General features: G+C 43.9%; 1 protein-coding gene across 1 annotated transcript in view; it reads right to left on the reverse strand.

The window, feature by feature from the left end:
- Window positions 1–19,204, reverse strand: part of LOC126235161 (G-protein coupled receptor GRL101-like) — a 364,334-nt gene that overhangs the window by 31,232 nt on the left and 313,898 nt on the right. The window contains exons 21-22 of the mRNA XM_049943894.1: window positions 8,862–9,060; window positions 7,417–7,564 (exon numbers count right to left, since the gene is read on the reverse strand). Of these exons, the coding sequence (XP_049799851.1) occupies window positions 7,417–7,564; window positions 8,862–9,060 (347 nt within the window). The remainder of the gene's footprint in view (window positions 1–7,416; window positions 7,565–8,861; window positions 9,061–19,204) is intronic.

Raw genomic sequence — 19,204 nt, forward strand, 5'->3', positions numbered from 1 at the left:
TTACAATGGATAAAACAAAAAAGAACACAAAACACTTTTCATGACATTGTTTAGCCAACACTATGTCTTGGCCTTATCTGTTGTCATGGTCATTTAATAGTTTCTGAAGAATTTTATCACATGACTATTAAGAGTGAACCCCTTCACAGACAGTAATATGTGGACATACAATATAGGTGTTTACACCCAGTATTTATGAGCTTTGCGAATTTCATTTTATGGACATCAGGCTCTGGTCCAAGGCATATTTTCATGACAATGTTCATCTCCTAATGCTAGAGATCTCTTCAGAGGCTATGAAGATTCAAACAGTAATTTCAAACTTGAACAAGGTCAGCAAGTTGAGCTGTTTGTACATATCCACACAGCAGTTAAGTTATGACATCATCAGACCACTGCCTGATATCACATAGTCACAATGGTGTTGGTTATGGAGCTTTTCATGGGGAAGAGTTGGTGCTGTTTGTTGCATTTCCCAATACAGACCACAACTTGTCTCATTTCAGTTGTTCATCTTTTCAATTAATTTTGTATTAGTGAATTTGAATTTCTATGGCCTCTCTGTACAATCTAACATAATAATGCTTGGATCTTGATGAAACCATAGAATCAGATTATGCATCGAACCATCAAATTTGTTACTCTATGCCTACAGTACTGGTATTTTTCACAATTTGCACTTATAATACTGTGCTTTTTATGAGCAGCATTGAAAAGTGTGTGTGTTCCAACTGAAATTAATTCACCGACAGTAAGACCCATTAATGACATTGCGGCGTAGAGCACCATAAATATTGATATTTGTTCTGTGCGCAAGTGGGCTATCTTTGAGGAGAGGGCTTTGGGGCAGGATGTTGGACATGAAAGGCAGTTAGGCTCCGGACTTGTATCTGTGTAGAAGCTAAGTGAGAATAAATCTGTACATGAGAGAATTCTAGTTGTTTACCTACAACTATACCATATTCCCTCACTGGTGACCCCGTTTTTGTGTAATATGCATCCGAGTTACCACCCGAAGGTTATTTACGCGCCTACCATGTCAGGTTTCTCCGCGATCACGAGGGCCTTTGTTCAGCTCCAGAGAATGGCCTTTCAGCATTCACCACCGCCCGGATTCCAGCAACATCTCTCCAGCACTCCTGCCATCATAGTGGACATGCCGCAAGAATCTTCGGAATCCTTCAGCCAGAACATGCAGTGGAATTCATCGAGTGCTGCCAGTTTCTTCCAACCGCCAACAGTCATGGACTCTGGCTTTGTTAGCCTGGACCTTCCCACGTGTTCTCCACAGAGTGTTGGTCAGAACATTCCTACTCCTGTGTCGAACACACAATTCAATACAGTTCGTGGCATCGAGCAAGGTTTTGCTACTTTGGAAAATCCAGTAGTAAATTCAAACTCGAATCAGTTCCTGCCACGTGTGTATCCTTCCGCGCCGGCTAGTCATCCTAGTGGACGTGTGTGGGATCCTTGTGTTGCTTCTAATCAGGTCAACAATTCTGTGCTGGACAGTAATTACTCCGACATCTACAACCAGACCCACCACTCACGGTCGAGTGAATACTGTGTGCATAACGGACATTCACCGGTGTACTTAAGCACTTGTGGCTTCTCTCCGAGCTACCACGTCAATGAGAATGCAAATTTTGACTATGATCCTCACACCGTTCGAGCGTCCGTTGCTTCTCAGCCGCCCCCCATCGTCAAGTGAATTTCACGATTCCCGCATTACGGGACGCCAATAATTTGGACTCGCAATCTTCTGCATGCTCTACTTCCGGCTGAAGTAATAGGCGCACCTCCACAGTGACTGCAGTGCCGAATCTGACGAAATTACCAGACTTCAAACCCGCTCACCCGGAGTTCTGTTTAACCTGGTTGAGCAAACATTCAATGTCTGTGCTTTGGACGACAACGCACGCTTCGCCTGCCTCATGAACCATCTTCACGACCGTGTCGATTTAATTTACGATCTGGTCAAAGCAACCCCCCTAGCAGGGAAGTATGCTGTGGCGAAACAGATGATACTGGAGCGCGTCTCTAAAACCAGGAGAGAAAATATGCGACAGCTCATCTACGAAGAGCGTCTCGACGATTGGTCTCCATCCCAGCTGTGGCGGTGCACCCATCTTCTCGTCGATGAGCAAGTTATGCCTGATGACACGCTCACAGAAATCTGGACTGAAAAGCTGCCTTTGCCTGTCCAGACTGCAATCTCTGTGTATGAAGATAGGCCACTAAATGAACATTTACGCGCCGCCGACAGAGCATACTCCGCCAGGCAATGTGAGCTCTGTGCACTGCATTCTGGACGTGACCGCATTAAGACGCTTTCTGACACCACGCCCTTGTCTGGTGCTGCTAACAAAAAGTTTGTTAAACTAGCCGTCCTGCCTGCACCTTCAACTCCCCGCAACGACAGTGCATCGGCCTCTGTGGAAGACTCTGGGGCACATACTCCGTCACCTAGCAACTACCCACAGGAGCACAGGCCCGCCCAACCTTACTGTTTCTTCCATGCGAGATTCGGGGAGCAAGCTCACAAATGCCAGTCACCGTGTTCTTACCCAAACTCCAACCGCAGGTAGGCTACGGTGCCACCTCCTGCGATGTAAACAACGGGCACCATCCCACGTTGCACTCCGTTTCGGACAATAACAGTAAGTGTGGTCGAGTCTATGTTCGCGATTTACAATCAGGTGTGTGTTTTCTGGTAGACACTGGCACAGACGTCTCTTTGCTGCCGGTTCACCTAGTAACCAATAAAGTGCAACCACACAAAACAGTACTTCGTGCAGTGAACTTGTCTACCCTACAGTGTTCGGGTTCCACTTTGTATACAGTGAAACTTTCGCCCGAGTGCAAGCTGGAGTGGACGTTTCTAGTGTCAACAATTGAAGAACCTATTCTCGGAATTGATTTCCTCAAGCACTATCAGTTGTCACTAGATTTTGTGCAAAATACTGTGTTTTACCCCGCCCTTAACAAACATATTCCTTTCGCTTCGCCGAGTGACAGTTCGGCTAACACCAAACATGTGTGCTGTGCTAAGAAGTGTGTAAACCTATCCTTGGAGCTGCAATCTTGGACAAACAAGTGGCTAGTGGAGTGCGCCAAGTCTTCGAAGTTGCGGATGGAACATAAGGAAATGCTGCTGCATCTTCGCGACGTACACCACGAGTTGGCCTCCACACAACAACGCCTCGCGGCACTACAAGCAGACGACTCGTCGGCTACAGACAAGGTCAGTCCATGCCAATCTGGTGTTCCCGTACCCGTGCACGTTAACAACAATGTTGTGAACTCTGTAAACTGTGTCAGCACCCCCTTTTGTAATGATAGGGTATGCCCGAGTGCTCATGCTCCTTGCGTTCCGAATGGACAATTAACTTGCCAAACTCGTGGCAATGAACTACGGCCATCTGCTGTCCGGCCACACCCACTCATGCCTACAGCGCTCGTAGCAGCACGGCCCGCTACCAAGAACCAGTGTACCAACCTCGCCCATGTTAACACGTGTGCAGCCTTTACGCAGCCTACGAGCAGGTGGCACACCTGTACTTCTGTGCCCTCAGCGCCACAGCTTGGCCCGTCCGCCACTGCCTGCTCCACTTCACGGACATCAGACTGTCGTGCCGCGCCACGTATTGCAGTAGTCACTAACGGCACAGTTCATTGGTTACGTCTAACCGATGGGCCGCCCATATCGCAACGTCCACGCCGCCTCAAGCCGGAATTTATGAAAATTGCAAAAGAACAATTGGACGATCTGTTACAAAAGGGAATAATTGAACCTTCTTCCGGTTGCCGGGCTAGTCCTATCCTGTTTGACCAAAAGAAAGACGGTACTTGGCGTATGGTCGGAGACTATAGGCATTTAAATGTCCGCACCATCATTGATAAATATCCGGTCCCACACATCGCAGACTTCAATCATGTGTTCGCAGGTGCAAAGTACTTCTCTGTTTTGGACTGTAAGCACGCATTTCATCAGATTCATATGGCTCCGGAGGACATTGAAAAGACTGCCATAACCACTCCCTTTGGGCTGTTCCAATACAAATTTATGCCGTTTGGGTTGAAAAACGCCCTCCAAACGTGGCAGCGTTTCATCAATCAAACTTTATCCCATCTAGACTTTTGTTTCGTATACATGGATGACATATTGGTTTTTGGTTCTACTTTAGAATAGAGTGAGGAGCGTGTTCAAGTCGTGACGGATATTTTAGCAGCCGCTGGTATTGAACTGAACAATAAAAAGACTCAATTGCACCAGTCATCCGTCACATTCCTAAGTTATGTTGTGTCATCGGACGGTCTGACACCACCACAGGACAAGATAAAGCCTGTTCTCAAGGTGCTACGCCCTCAGACGTATAGGGAATTACACAGGTTCATCAGAACAGTTAATTATTACCAGAAACATTTGCCAGCCACTTCTGCGGTGCAGGCTCCTCTCACAGATGCTCTCGCTTGCCCACAAACTTCTGGCACCCGCCAGGTACCATAGACACCAGACATGGACAAGGCACTTAATGAACTCAAACAGCTGTTGGCCTCCGCTGTCACTATTGCTCACCCACAGGCGGATGCCATAATGTTTATCACTACTGACGCTAGTGACAATGCTATCGGCGCAGTACTGAATCAGACATACAATGATGTTACGCCCCCCCCTGCAGTTTTTCTCAAAAAAGCTAAACAACACGCAGAAGAAATACTCAGCATTCGACAGAGAATTACTTGCAGTTTACGAGGCCATAAGACACTTCAGAACTGATGTTGAGGGACGAGATTTCTATGTGCTCACTGATCACAAGCCGTTGGTTCCTGCCATAAAAAATCCTGCGGCTGATCCGCCCCCCACGACGCTTTCATCACATCGATTACATCTTGCAATTTACAAATGACATTCGCTACATCCGAGGAGCGGACAATGTGGTCGCTGATTTTCTCTCATGTGTTGGTGCTTTCACAACCTTAATTGACTTAACGGACCTACCTCGGTTGCAATTGGCAGACCCCGATACCGTGCAGTTAATTTCAGACCACAGCTCCTCTCTCCAACCGGTACGCTCTAATTTCCCTGGCATATCTGATTTAGTGTGGTGTGATGAATCGACTGGTACGTTGCGGCCATTCATTCCTAAGCCCCTTCAACGCCAGGTCTTTGACAAACTACACACATTAGCACACCCCAGTGTCAAAGCTTCCACCCGTCTGGTAGCTGAACGGTTTGTCTGGAGAGACATGCGCCGTGACTGTCAGTCTTGGGCAAGGGCATGCATGGTGTGTCAACAGAACAAAGTTTCCAGGCACACTTCTCCACCCCTTGGCTGTTTTGCCCAACTGCCAGGCCGGTTTCACCATGTTCATGTTGACCTCGTAGGCCCTTTGCCCCCCTCCGAGGGTTTCCATTACTTGTTTACAGCTATTGACAGGATGACTCGGTGGGCTGAGGCTGTGCCTATTCCAAACATTACCTCCGAGACAGTAAGTCGAGCATTCTTAGATTCGTGGATCTCTAGATTTGGCTCACCTGTTTACCTCACCACTGACCAGGGGCAACAATTCGAGTCTTCAGTTTTCTCTGACTTATGTAAAATGTGTGGTATTGTCAAAATTCATACTTCTGCATACCACCCCCAAAGCAATGGGCTTGTCGAGCGATGGCATCGCACCTTAAAGTCTGTCCTGCGTTGCCATGACTCACTATGGACAGAGGCACTGCCCTTCGTGCTCCTTGGCCTTCGTGCGACTTTCAAGGAAGACCTCAAGGGTTCCGTAGCTGAGTTTGTGTATGGCCAACCTCTGGTTTTGCCTGGAGAATTAGTCACTCCGACCCCACTTCCACAGCCCTCTGAACTCCCTTCTCTTCTCGAGCGGGTGCGCCTGCACTGCAGCAAAATTCAGCCGCCACTTCCGGCTGCTCATACACCTCCACATGTGTACGTACCGCGCATGCTAGACTCTTGTGAGTACGTGTTTCTCAGAGGCGACTCAGTCAAAGCCCCGCTTCAGTCGCCCTACACAGATCCTTACAAGGTCATCAAACGCTCTGAGAATAACATGGATCTCCTCATAAAAGACTCTGTAACCACGGTCTCACTCAACCGAGTGAAACCAGCTTTCATTGAGCCTCAGGTGAACCTCCCTGATTCTGCCCCTATTTCTCCCACTCCTGCTTTGAGCGGCCATCCATCTTCCCACACCATGCATTTGGGTATTGATTCTCCACAGCGTGCTTCTCTGCCGAGCACTGCTCCTTCTCCGCGTTCATCTAATTCGAGTGGCCAATCTTCCCGGGGCTTGACTCCTCACAGCCCTCGCAGTCGAACTGCCAACCACTCGGATTCTACCATTGTGTTACCATCTTTGTGTGACAGCTCTTAGTTGTGCCATTCAATCCACGCTGGCTCCTCGTTGCCTTCGGTCACGCTCCCTCGTCTGTCAGCTGATCGCCCGAGGTTGTCTCCTGCGCAGTCCAATGCACCTGCCACGCCCCTCTTAGCAGATGCTTCCCCCTGCCATGGCTTTCCCACACCTCCCTGCATCCCTACCATTGCTCGTACAGGTGCCATCCAAGAATTCACAACACATGTGCACCCTGATGACATACATAAATTATCTGTTGTCATAGATGGCGATATGGTGTGTGTGGTACTCGCGTGTGACAATACTGAGGGAGGAAGTGCAGAATCTCGTGTGGTGTGCCACTTTAAATTGAGCAGAAGTGCTGCATGTGGCAATTTGCATGCCTTTGTTAGGCCTTCTGGCAAGGTGATTCTCCGTCTGCCGGCTGACGAAGTGCTACACCTCCACTCCAGGACGGGACGTCGTCTGCAGCCGCCGGCGTCGCTGGCTGACTTCACCGTCGACGTACCGGGTTCCACCCCCCCCCCCCCCCCCTGTCTCCTACCAGTCAACCGCTTCCGCCTGACGCAGAAGAACTGTGTGTTACCTTCCTAACTTCTCATCCCCCCCCCCCCCCATTCACAGGGACATACTCCATACTGGGCGGGTGGGGGGGGGGGGGGCTATGTGGTGTAGAGCGCCATAAATATCGATATTTTTTCTGTGCGCAAGTGGGCTATCTTTGAGGAGAGGGCTTTGGGGCAGGATGTTGGATGTGAACGGCAGTTAGCCTCCGGACTTGTATCTGTGTAGAAGCTAAGTGAGAATAAATCTGTACATGAGAGAATTCTAGTTGTTTACCTACAACTATACCATATTCCCTCAACATCATATTTAGTTAACTCTGTTTCATTAACATAATTCTAGAGTCAAAATCTGGTAATTAATTACATTAGTTTTGTACTTATTAGATACAAAATGTGACATTAAATAAAAAATGACTCAATGAAAGAATGACTGACAAATTTGGAAATAAAATAATTTTACATAAAAGACACTCACTTAAAATAGCTGATGTGTATAAAAGGTAGACCTGATAAAAATGCAGCACCCAACCATCCTCCTGCTATCAATATTCGGGTTTTTGTCATTTTCATTGTCCTCACGTGAAATGGAAATAGTATCACCAAGAATCTATCCAAAGCAATAACTGTAAGGACAAGAAGAAACAGTGTCAACTACGCTGAAAAGTTCTATAAGTAAATTCTCTGTGAAGTGTCTTTGCACTTAGGAAGATATTATGTTAATCACAGTCAATTATCATCAATAAAATGTAACAAAAAAGCATTATTTTTTTTACATTCAGATATATTCTCAGTAACAACAGTATGTAACATAATTCAAAAATGTTTACAAGCTGGAGACAATAATTTGATAACTGAAGTGGTGAAGTAAAATATCATACAGTATGATTTCAAATAATATCCCTTCCCTCGTAACAAAAAGAAATGGAGATACTGATTACAAGTTGTAGTTTCTGCACAATTCTAAGAGATAGAAGAGATGAGTACACAATGTCTGTATTCATTAGAAACTAATGTTAGTACTTACTATTTACAAAATGAAAAGAAGATTGAACAAATGAAATATTTCAAAAACAGAGAAAAAGAAGACTGCTGGAGAAAGAGTTTCTGTCAAAATACTTACAGTTGGAGCTGAAATCAACTTTAAAGAACAATAATTATAGAAAAAAGGGTTACATTTTTTAAAAAAGGAAACTGTAAATCTATGATCAGGAGATCACAAGCACAACACTGGGATTCCTGAGTTCAGACACAATGCACCTGAAAGGCACAGATTCGAAATTGCCTGTTATTTCAGTTAACCAATTTTTGTGCCCTAACCCTAAATGTAATCAATTACCTTCAGTGCAGAAAGATTAATTAAAAACTGGATACCAAAAAACTCATTTATCAACAAGAAATGTAACAAAGTAGAAAAGACCAAAAATTTTAAACCACTACCAAAGTTTCAGTTTTCAAGTCATAATTTTATTAAACAGTAAAATTAGAAAAAAATTAGTATTAAGGTCTTTTTATGCTGCTAGTATTACAGCAAGTCACTCAGAATTAGCAGAAGAAATGCACTGATGTAAGGTTAATAGATCAAATTTGCACGGAATATGCAGATTGTGTTATGACTTTTTTTTACATTAGTTTGATATCCTTCTGTGATCCATTTCTATGGCATACTGTAAGGATCACAAATTTGATCTTTTGTTGAATTATTCAAAATGATTATCTCTGGTTTACTTTTACTTTGCTTGCAAAAAAAGAAAGAAAAGAAAGTCAGCTGTGTCTGTCAGGCATGTTGTACCAAATGGATCGTTGATTTAAGTTTCAGCTACAAGAAATATTATGAAAAAAAGTTACATGACATAAATAAGTTAAATATATAAATTAAATAGTTATACAGAGAAAAAATATCAACCGTTTCAAGAAACCAACCAGTGAGTGTGTACACTGAGAATTCACTAGAGAAGGTGCTAAGAAATCCTGCAGTATGACACAATCCACTACTTCTCCAGTCACGATCATGAACTGAATAAACTCCACGGTAGTAAGTATCAGCACTTCCAATTATGAGAAGGTAAACTCCCATGAATAAATCTCCTATAGCAAGATTGGTGATAAGGAATGAATGAACCTGAAAATACCAAAGTAGTTGTCATGAGAAATGTTTTCCTTGGTACCCAGGAATAAATGTAACACAAAAGGATGTGTTATATGTAAATAATATATCCAAAAAATAATATACTTGTTTATTTAATTACAGCTTTAATAATTTTTTTAGGACCAAAAAGGCTGAGAATGGAGAAGGTGAGATGATATGCTACTATAACAGTACTTTCTACTCTTTCATAATGTTTCTAAAATTAACATAAGATTTGTTGACATTTGCACAGTCACTGATATCTGTCAAATATTTAAAGTATAAACACAACTTTAGTATCTCATTTATGAACTAATTAAACCATTGTTTCGACTTATGAGAGTAACCAAACTACAATATTTCTTAAAGATAAGTGATATAATTGAGACACGTAGTACGTAACCTTAAATACCTAAAGAAATGTCAATATAGAGCCTCCAGCACCCACTTTCATTATTCAGTACAGAAAATGCTAGCATCATCTAACAATTTTGTTACTGAAAAGTAAATGAAATGATAATTAAATATACACCCTAGCTGCAAGCAGGCGTTGATACACTTCATTAGGGACATGTTGAAAATGTGTGCCCCAACCGGGACTCGAACCCGGGATCTCCTGCTTACATGGCAGCCTTTTGCTGCACACAGGTCTTAGCAGTGCTGTACATTTATGGCTCGCTAAAACATCTGCTAAGGCAGCAGCTTTCTGTCTTCATGTACTCACTTCCACCTCAAGCCTCTGATTCCATCATGTGATTCGATACCAGCTGATTACCGTCACTGCTACCAGTGCAGATCAATAGTTTGGTTATCAAAATATCCACGGGTGTACTGCAGGTCTACAGTGTCCAACGGGCACAATATTTTGGCGATCATACATGTCGCCATCATCAGGTGAACTGACGGACTGAGCTCCTGTGAATGTACCGGCAAGGAGATCCGTACACTATGGCTGCTCAGGGGGATCTGGGTTCGGTCGCGGCGGCGGCCGATTTAAATACCCTCCGCCCGTGGCGCGCTCACTCCGCCGTCCGCGCCCCGCACCACGGTCGCGCGGTGGAACAGATTGCGACGGCGTCTGAGATGACGGCGGTGTGATGGCTCTGTCCACCGTGGTCGTCACAACTATACATTTGCTCAATTTACTCTTGATTAACCCAATCGCTGGTTCCCAAGCCTTGCTAAGATTATAGCCACAGTCACGGTTTATGAGGTCGTCATTGGTGCGAATTTCGATGGCCTCTCTAACAACGCTGTCCCAGTATCTCGACGTCTGTACCAGAATCCTCGTGCGTTCATACTCCATAGTGTGATTTTCCGACAAACAATGTTCAGCGACTGCCAACTTGCTCGGATACACAGTCGAGTGAGCCTCTTTTTCCTGGGATTGGATTGATGGTGTCACCTGGGTTGCAGCTGATTCCGCCCATAAGAAGGCTACGGGACGTCAGACAGCTAAGTTCTCACGTCTCCTTGACAAACCATCTTTGCATGTTCCGGGCAAGACTGTCATCAATTTGAGTGGCATGGTGTTGAGTGATGATGCGGTCTCGGTTTTGCAGAAAGGTCTCAACTTCGCTCCCACCCCCAAGTTCACTCTGGTCGCAGAAATTGTTAGTGCTGTTGAACAGGTTGCAGCTCGACTTCCGCCTGAATCAGCTGAGGAAATACGTCGTGAAACTTGTCGTGCGTTGACGAAATCCAAGCTGATGAAGTCAAATATCACCAGTAAAGAGAAGACGGCCATTCGTGATCTGAGGGAGCGCTCTGAAATTGTTGTCTTACTGGCTGACAAAGGCAATGCTACAGTTGTTGTCTCCCATAAGGACTACACTGATAAGATGCAGAGCCTGCTAAATGATGATTCCTAGCGGAAGATCAGCGTTGACCCTACAAAGAAGGTGGACAACAAGACGATGCTGCTTCTCAAGGATGCAGATTTACCGGAGGGTGACGCTAAGAAATTGTTACCCCAAGGTCCGGTACCGCCTAGACTATATGGACTCCTGAAGGTTCACAAAGAGGGGGTACCATTACGCCCCATTGTCAGCAACATCAGGGCACCTACATATTTGTTGGCCAAATACCTGACGGGAATATTAAGTCCTTATGTGGGTAAATGCCCTCATCACATCTGCAATTCCGTGGATTTTGTTAAACGCCTTGATAGTTTCACGTTGGGTGAGTCAGATATCATGGTGAGTTTTGACGTCATTTCCTTGTTCACGAGGGTACCCCTGCGAGAGTCACTGGAATTGATTAGTCAGAAGTTTGACGAGAAGGCATGTCTTGACTTCCACGTATTTTCTTTTTAATGGAGAATACTACGAACAAACGGAGGGAGTCACCATGGGTAGCCCACTCTCATCGGTGGTAGCGAATTTGTACATGGAGAACTTCGAGGAGGAAGCCCTGTCGTCATCCGAATGGAAACCTACTTGCTTTTTCCGTTACGTGGACGACACGTTCGTCATCTGGCCACATGGTATGGATAAACTCCTTGACTTCCTTACACATCTAAACTCCATACACTCCAACATCAAATTCACTGTGGAGACTGAAACGGAGGGTAAACTACCTTTCCTTGACGTCTTGGTCAAGAGAAGGCCTGACGGCACCCTAGGTCATGGGGTGTATCGGAAGACAACGCACACTGATCTGTATTTGCACGCAGACAGCTGCCACCACCCTTCACAGAGGAATGGGGTACTTAAAACTCTAGTACATAGGGCACGCACTATCTCTGACGCAAAGTGTCTACCCCAGGAAGTGGAACATCTGAGAACTGTATTTCGAAAAAATGGGTACTCAGAGTGGCAGATTCAACGTGCTCTCCGCCCAACCACTACAGCACAACCTGTGAAGATGGATGAAATCACAAGGGAGGAGGTAGGAACTGCGTTTATCCCATATACAGGTGCACTCTCAGGGAAAATCGCCCGCATTTTGAAGAAACACTGGGTCGGAACTGTGTTTTGTCCTCCGAATACAACTCGTGCACTGGTGGCGAGCGCCAAAGATGACCTCGGTTTCAGGAAGGTCGGCGTGTACCAGATTCCATGTTAATGCGGCAAGTCGTATATTGGTCAGACGATGCATACCGTCGAGGATCGATGCCGTGAACACCAGAGGCACACTCGATTGATGTATCTGAGCAAGTCGGTGGTCGCTGAACATTGTTTGTCAGAAAATCATGCTATGGAGTATGAACGCATGAGGATTCTGGTACAGACATCGAGATACTGGGACAGCGTTGTTAGAGAGGCCATCGAAATTCGCACCAATGATGACCTCATAAACCGTGACTGTGGCTATAATCTTAGCAAGGCTTGGGAACCAGCGATTGGGTTAATCAAGAGTAAATTGAGCAAATGTATAGTTGTGACGACCACGGCGGACAGAGCCATCACACCGCCGTCATCTCAGACGCCATCGCAATCTGTTCCACCGCACGACCGTGGCGCGGGGCGCGGACGGCGGAGTGAGCGTGCTGCGGGCGGAGGGTATTTAAATCGGCCGCCGCCGCGACCGAACCCAGTTCCCCCTGAGCAGCCATAGTATACGGATCTCCGTGCCGGCACATTCACAGGAGCTCAGTCCGTCAGTTCACCTGATGATGGCAACATGTATGATCGCCAAAATATTGTGCCCGTTGGACACTGTAGACCTGCAGTACACCCGTGGATATTTTGATTATCAAATACGCCGGGAGAAACTCAAGAATCACAATAGTTTGGTTGATAGCGAGGCTTCCACCAACCTAATTTCATTCTGTCCTGGTCTTCTCCTCACAGCATCAACATCAACTCTGGCCTCGCGCCCATGCTAAGGACATACTCTGTGATAACACACTCTGTACAAAGGCATTTGTCAGAAAATTTAAGACTCACCTGCATTTTCTCCACACCTTCCACGAAGTCCACAGTGTTTCACTTGACAAGACATACTAATTGGTGAGTGTTAGTGCCCACATGGGCACTACCTGACTTCCAAGTTCTACCTATCACTTGGGAAAGATGGCGTCCAGTGAAAGCATGCTTTGTGCTAAGTGCGAGAAAAACGTTAAAAATAAGGAATTAAATGTTTTGTGTGGACTGTGGTGTGGAAAATCGTTTCACATGGAATGTGTGGGGCTCACCAAGAGCAAAGTTCACATTCTAAAGTGCTCAAAAGGTCACTTAAAATACGTTTGTGACAACTGTGAAGTTAGGTTAGCTGACGAAACCTCAGAAGACATTAATACAGCAAAACATGAACAAATCTTGTACTTTACACAGCAATGCAGTGTTGATCTAGTTGCATCACTGAGTAATCTTACGCAGATTGTGAGAAAACTTACCCATGATAACAAACAAATAAAAGAAAAACTAGACACTGTTACTGCCGCAAACTCTAAGTTAGAAATATTGGTACCACAAAGTGAAGAAGCATCTTAATCATTGAGAAACACAGCAAGACAGTGTGCAGAGGATGTAGAAAACAACAGGCCATGTATTGTAGCTGGAAATAAAGAGGTAAACATCGCTAATCTGAGGCAAAGTTCAAATACAGGTCTGGAGTGTGTCAGAGAAGCATCACCTACCACCATCACCAATCAAAACAGCAGCAAAAAGCATGCAAATTCATCAAGTGCTAATTTTCCAACGAGAAATAACATTGAAGACCCAAACATTGCTAGACTGGCATCTAGTACAAATGCAAACAATGAGTGTGTCAGTGAAACTCAACCCCACATTCAAAACAAACCAAATACAGACGTAAACAATCAGATGGATGAAAACTCTTCAGAAGGCATCAATACAGACTGGAAAGAAGTGAAAAACAAGCGAAGAGGCAGAAGAAATTTGACTATAGTGAAACAAGAAAATGAACTGGCCAAAACCACTGAAGACACAGAAAAAGAAAACAAAACATCTTACAAGACTGTGCTAGAAAATGGAAAATTTTGTGAACAGTGTTTGAGGCTCACTATACAAACGTTTGTGAGTGCCAGTACTGAACACAGAAATAAAGCCATAATAGGTAGTGGCAGTGAAAAAGGAATGCTGTATGGTGATAAAAAACCCTGGTTCCACCTAAGCAAACTAAGATGTTGTACCACAGCTGAAACTATAACTAACTTTTTACAGAACACTTTCCCAAATCACAACAATTTTACAGTTGAAAAACTGGAAACAAATGGAATAAATAATAGCTTCCAATTGGTGCTGATTTCGACTTAAAATATAGAATAATGGACAACAGTATATGGATGAAGAACATTGTGATAAAACGTTTTTTACTCCAGAGGATGCCCAGTGCACCAATACAATAAACTCCCAAGACCAAGAACATTCCAGTGAAAAAGGAAATGTTATCATTGAAGAAAATGCTGTCTTAGTTATAGCGAGTGTAAAAGTGCAGTGCCTCAGAATAAAACTTGATACATTATCACTTTTTGTTGATGAAGAGAGACCTGATGTATTATGTATAAGTGAACACTGGCTAGCCCAACCAGAAACTGAATACTTCAGAAACATTGAATATTTAGAGATGGTGAATGCATGGTGTAGAGAAACTACTATCCATGGTGGTGTGGCTGTGTATGTAAATAGTTAACTCAGTGCCAATAAAATTTACTTAAGTAAATTTTGTGTAGATCTAGACCTAGAATTTGCTGCTTTGGGACTGTCTGATGCCATCTTAATTGTTGTTTCTGTGTATCATTCCCCAGATGGAAATTTTGAAAATTTCCTCAACCATTTGGAAAGCTGTCTGTGTCATCTAGTGCACTTAGGGACAAAAATTGCTTTATGTGGACTCTTCAACATTCATATTGGAGAAGGTAATGATAAAGAAAGAGCTTTCATGAACTTAGTAAGGAGCTATGGGCTATTCGTAGGAAACTCTCTACCAATAAGAGGAGCTATTTGTCTTGACACAATTGTGACAAACAAAAATAGTTTGGACTACAAAGGAAGTGTGGTGGACCCTATACTAGCAGATCACCATGCAGTAATCATGAAGTTATGGACAAACTCAGTAAGCACACAACAAATTGCCAGCTGGCATTCAAATTATGTATTCAGAAATAGAGTTATTACAAATAAAAGCTTAGATGATTTCAAAACTACAGTGTATTCTATAGATTGGCACCAAATTCTGCATTCAATCACAAAAGTGAAATTTGATGGACATTTTCCATTAAAACCCAAGAGATACTCTAATGTTAAATCAAAATGTAGACAAAAAACTAACAAAGTAAAGACGTGGTATACTCCTAGACTAGCCAAAATAAAATGTATTGTCCAAATACTAAATGATGAGGTCAAAACTCCTAAAGATATAGATTTTCAAGGATAGACTGTACTCTAGTTATTTACAGACCAAAAGGGTCTACAGAAAGGAAGTAGAAAAATCAAAGAAGGAAAGCAATGTCAGATTTATTGAAGAAGCTCACAATCCTTGTAAAGCAGCATGGGATCTGGGTAATGAGCACAGAAAAAAACCCACCTCTTGCTCTAATTCTTGCAGTCGAGATGAGTTTAATGACTATTTTATAAAAATAATGGAAAACACAGTAGATGAAATTCCTTACTTTGGAATAGATCCTGCAACTGCTGTGAAATTAGAGAATAAATGCAGCATGGTAATGTGGAAGAGAGTGTATCCAAAAGAAGTATTAAGAATTGTAAAAAGCTACAAATCTTCAGGGAGCCCTGATATTTATGGCATGCCCTGTACTATGTTAAAAACTATAATCAGTGAAATTGCACAGCCATTAAAAGTAGTAATAAATAAAAGCCTCCATGCAGGGGAATTTCCAGACTTCCTGAAAGTAGCACGCACAATGCCTTTTTACAAAAAAGGCAGTCCACATGAAGTGTCAAGCTACAGGCCCATATCTATAATACCAGTACTAGCGAAGGTGATGGAGTCGATAATGAAAGAACAACTATTAAGTTACTTTGAAGGAAATAGTCTCTTTTATGATGCACAACATGGCTTTTGGAAGGGCAGGTCAACAACAACAGCTGTACTTGACTTAGTTACAAACATAAGTCAGGGTTTTGAAGACAAAGAGTCTATGGCACTAGTACTCTGTGACCTTAGTAAGGCATTTGACTGCATCCCACATAAGGCCCTGCTCAGAAAGCTAAAAACATATGGTATAGGGGGATCCACCCTGCAAACTCTTGTATCCTACCTGAGAAACAGACAACAGACTGTCTCTGTGCAAGGAGGTGATTCAGGTGAGAAGAAGCTACAGCATGGTGTGCCACAGGGATCAGTAACAGGGCTCCTGTTGTTCCTAATCTTCGTAAATGACATAGGCTCCAATTGGCACACCTTGCAGTTTGCAGATGATACAACCTTGTTCTCTAAAGGAGAGAATATTGTAAAAGCAGTCCAACAAGCAGAAGTCTTGTTCAATGAAGCCAAAACCTGGTTCATCATGAACAAAATAAAAATTGATGAAGACAAAACTCAGAGGACGATATGCAGCCTCAGAAATACTGGAGCACTGGGTAACGCAGCACGTGTTAAACTTCTGGACTTTCTCATTGATACCATATTAACCTGGCAACAGTACACCAAACATGTCCTCTTGAGGAAACTGAAAAGTATAGCATCAGAACAGTACCTGATAACTGTGTACTATGCAAGGTCCCACAGCCACATCAGTTATGGGCTGTTGTTTTGGGGCCATTCTGCAGGCTGCAAGAATGTGCTTTTACTGCAAAAGAAAGCTATCAGGATCATTACTTCATGCAAAAAGACAGACCACTGTAAACCAATTTTCACCAGGTTAGGAGTTCTGACTGTTTACAGCCAGTATATATTGAACTGTCTTTTCCACATAAAGAGATATCTACAGAAAGAGAAATGAAGTTCGCAAATACAGCACTCACAACAAAGACAGTATTGACATGCCAAGGTGTCAATTAGCAACGACACAAACCAGCTTCCCAATGGTGGCCCTAAAATTGTTTAATGCCCTACCTGATGACATTCAGTCTTTACCATGGGAGCAGTTTAAAACTATTATTTTGTGTAAGCTAAAAGAGCAACCCTTCTACAATATTGAAGAATTCTTTTCTAGTAATAGCATAGTGTTTACTTGAGCTGCAGCTCAGTTCCATGACTCCAACAGCAACCATTATATTTAATTTCATTATATACTTGTATCTATTTTATTGTTGTGATGCTATTGTAATCTAATTTATAACTTAAATATCTCTTGCAGTATTAAATTACTATCATAGTAGAGTTGTATTCATGTATTTTGATAGTGTTGTATCTTGACGCTGTCTGTCCAGCTGTGGCTGGTGAATGACATGGAATTGGTAATAAAGGTGATAATAAAGTACATCTATCTGATACCCGAGTATTTTTCGTTCACATCTTTCCTTATCCATTTCTCCAATGAGGGACTATTAATTCCACACTTCACATTAGAAAAATCTGTGTTGTGCTGGTGGATACTCTGGACAATGTAGAGTCTTTATTTGTTGTTCATTATTCCTATCGTACCTCCCTCCTTTCACTTAGCACCATCACATCTGCAAGTGACTTACCCCAATAAATATTAATTCTAAGACCATTTCGTATTTCATTTGTAGCTGTTTAGTCATTATAATGAATGTTTTGCGTCCTTAACCATGTGTGGAAACTAATCTTTGTGTGATAGCTATCAGGCCCTATTTTCCACTTCCATAATTAATTTTGTAAGTTAGGTCAGGAAACATTTCTACAGTGGTGACCCAACAGCGACATGGCCACCAGCAGGATAGCTCCATACTGAAGTCTGCACAGGTCCCTGCGTATCTTGCTGCCATTCCTCCTGGTCTCAAGGTGCTGACATCTGCCCCAGCTTGCCTCAACCACTCCATCAACCTGTGCTGTCTCTCACCCTACCACTAATGACATCACCAGCTGCTCACCTCCCCGATGGCCCACAGCCCAGTGCCCAGCAATTGAGAGTATATGACATTCTTGCACACCTCAGCGTTCATATGGCAATGTTGCAGGTGACTGTGAACCACCTCAGTTCCAACTGCCACTGCCCAGGCAGTGCCAGTCACTGACACAACAATGGCTACCACCACTGCAGCTCCAGCCACTTTGCCAAAGCCTGTCACCACGGCTACCCTCTGCTGATACCAATAGTGCTTCGGTCCATATGCTGCAAACCATGCGCTTGGCACCCAAATGCTAATAGCCACTGTGATCAGGTACACCCTGCTGCTTGCTCCACCACACCATTCCTGACCTTTACTGGCTCCAAGATGTCTATCTTCCTGCAGTGGCTTGAACAGGACTCTGGCACTGTCTCAGGCATCCTCTTGATGGCAGTAAATAACTCCACAATCCCATAATCTATGGCATACATCATCGTGCCCTTGACCTTGGCCTACAATGGGACCTCCCTTGGCCCTTCACTGTCGCTGACATCACTGACCCCATTATGAGAGTGGACTTCATTCAGCACTACCACCTGCTTCCTCATGTACTGGGATACCAATGAAGTACACCATTTGTTCCACAGTTTTCTTTGATGCGAAGCTGGTGGCATATCCCAGCCCATATGCTCAACTCCTGGCACAATTTCCTTCTCTCACACACTTGTGCAGTGTGCTTGAGAGGTCTGTCATTCAGCTGTCAACTACATTTACACCACCCCCCGACCACCCATCACTGCAGGGCTGACATGGCACTTACACTGGCCAGACTCAAGACTGCCAATGGTGAGTCTGATGAGCTGCTTGCTACCCTTCATCTTGCCAAGAAAAACGATGGGTCTTGGCAGCCATGTGATGATTACCAGAAGCTAAACGTCCATACCACCCGTGACCAGTACCCGGTGGCCCTATTACGAAATTACGAGTACAACAAAATCCTGGCTCGGGCTACAGTCTTCAGCATGATCGACTACACCGAGGTTTTCACACAGATTCTCATCACACCCATGGACATCCAGATGACCACCATCATCATGATGCTCTAAAGAACACCTTTATAATTTTTGGCCTCCATAATGTTGCCCAAATGTGGCATCATTTCCTGGATGGAACTTTTCTGCCCTACACAGCACCAAAACAAAGGAGAAGATCAAAGACAGCTTCTCTGCAGGCAAGTGTAACTTGACGGATGCTAC

The sequence above is a fragment of the Schistocerca nitens genome, chromosome 2 (assembly GCF_023898315.1).
Source record: "Schistocerca nitens isolate TAMUIC-IGC-003100 chromosome 2, iqSchNite1.1, whole genome shotgun sequence".
NCBI lineage: Eukaryota > Metazoa > Arthropoda > Insecta > Orthoptera > Acrididae > Schistocerca > Schistocerca nitens.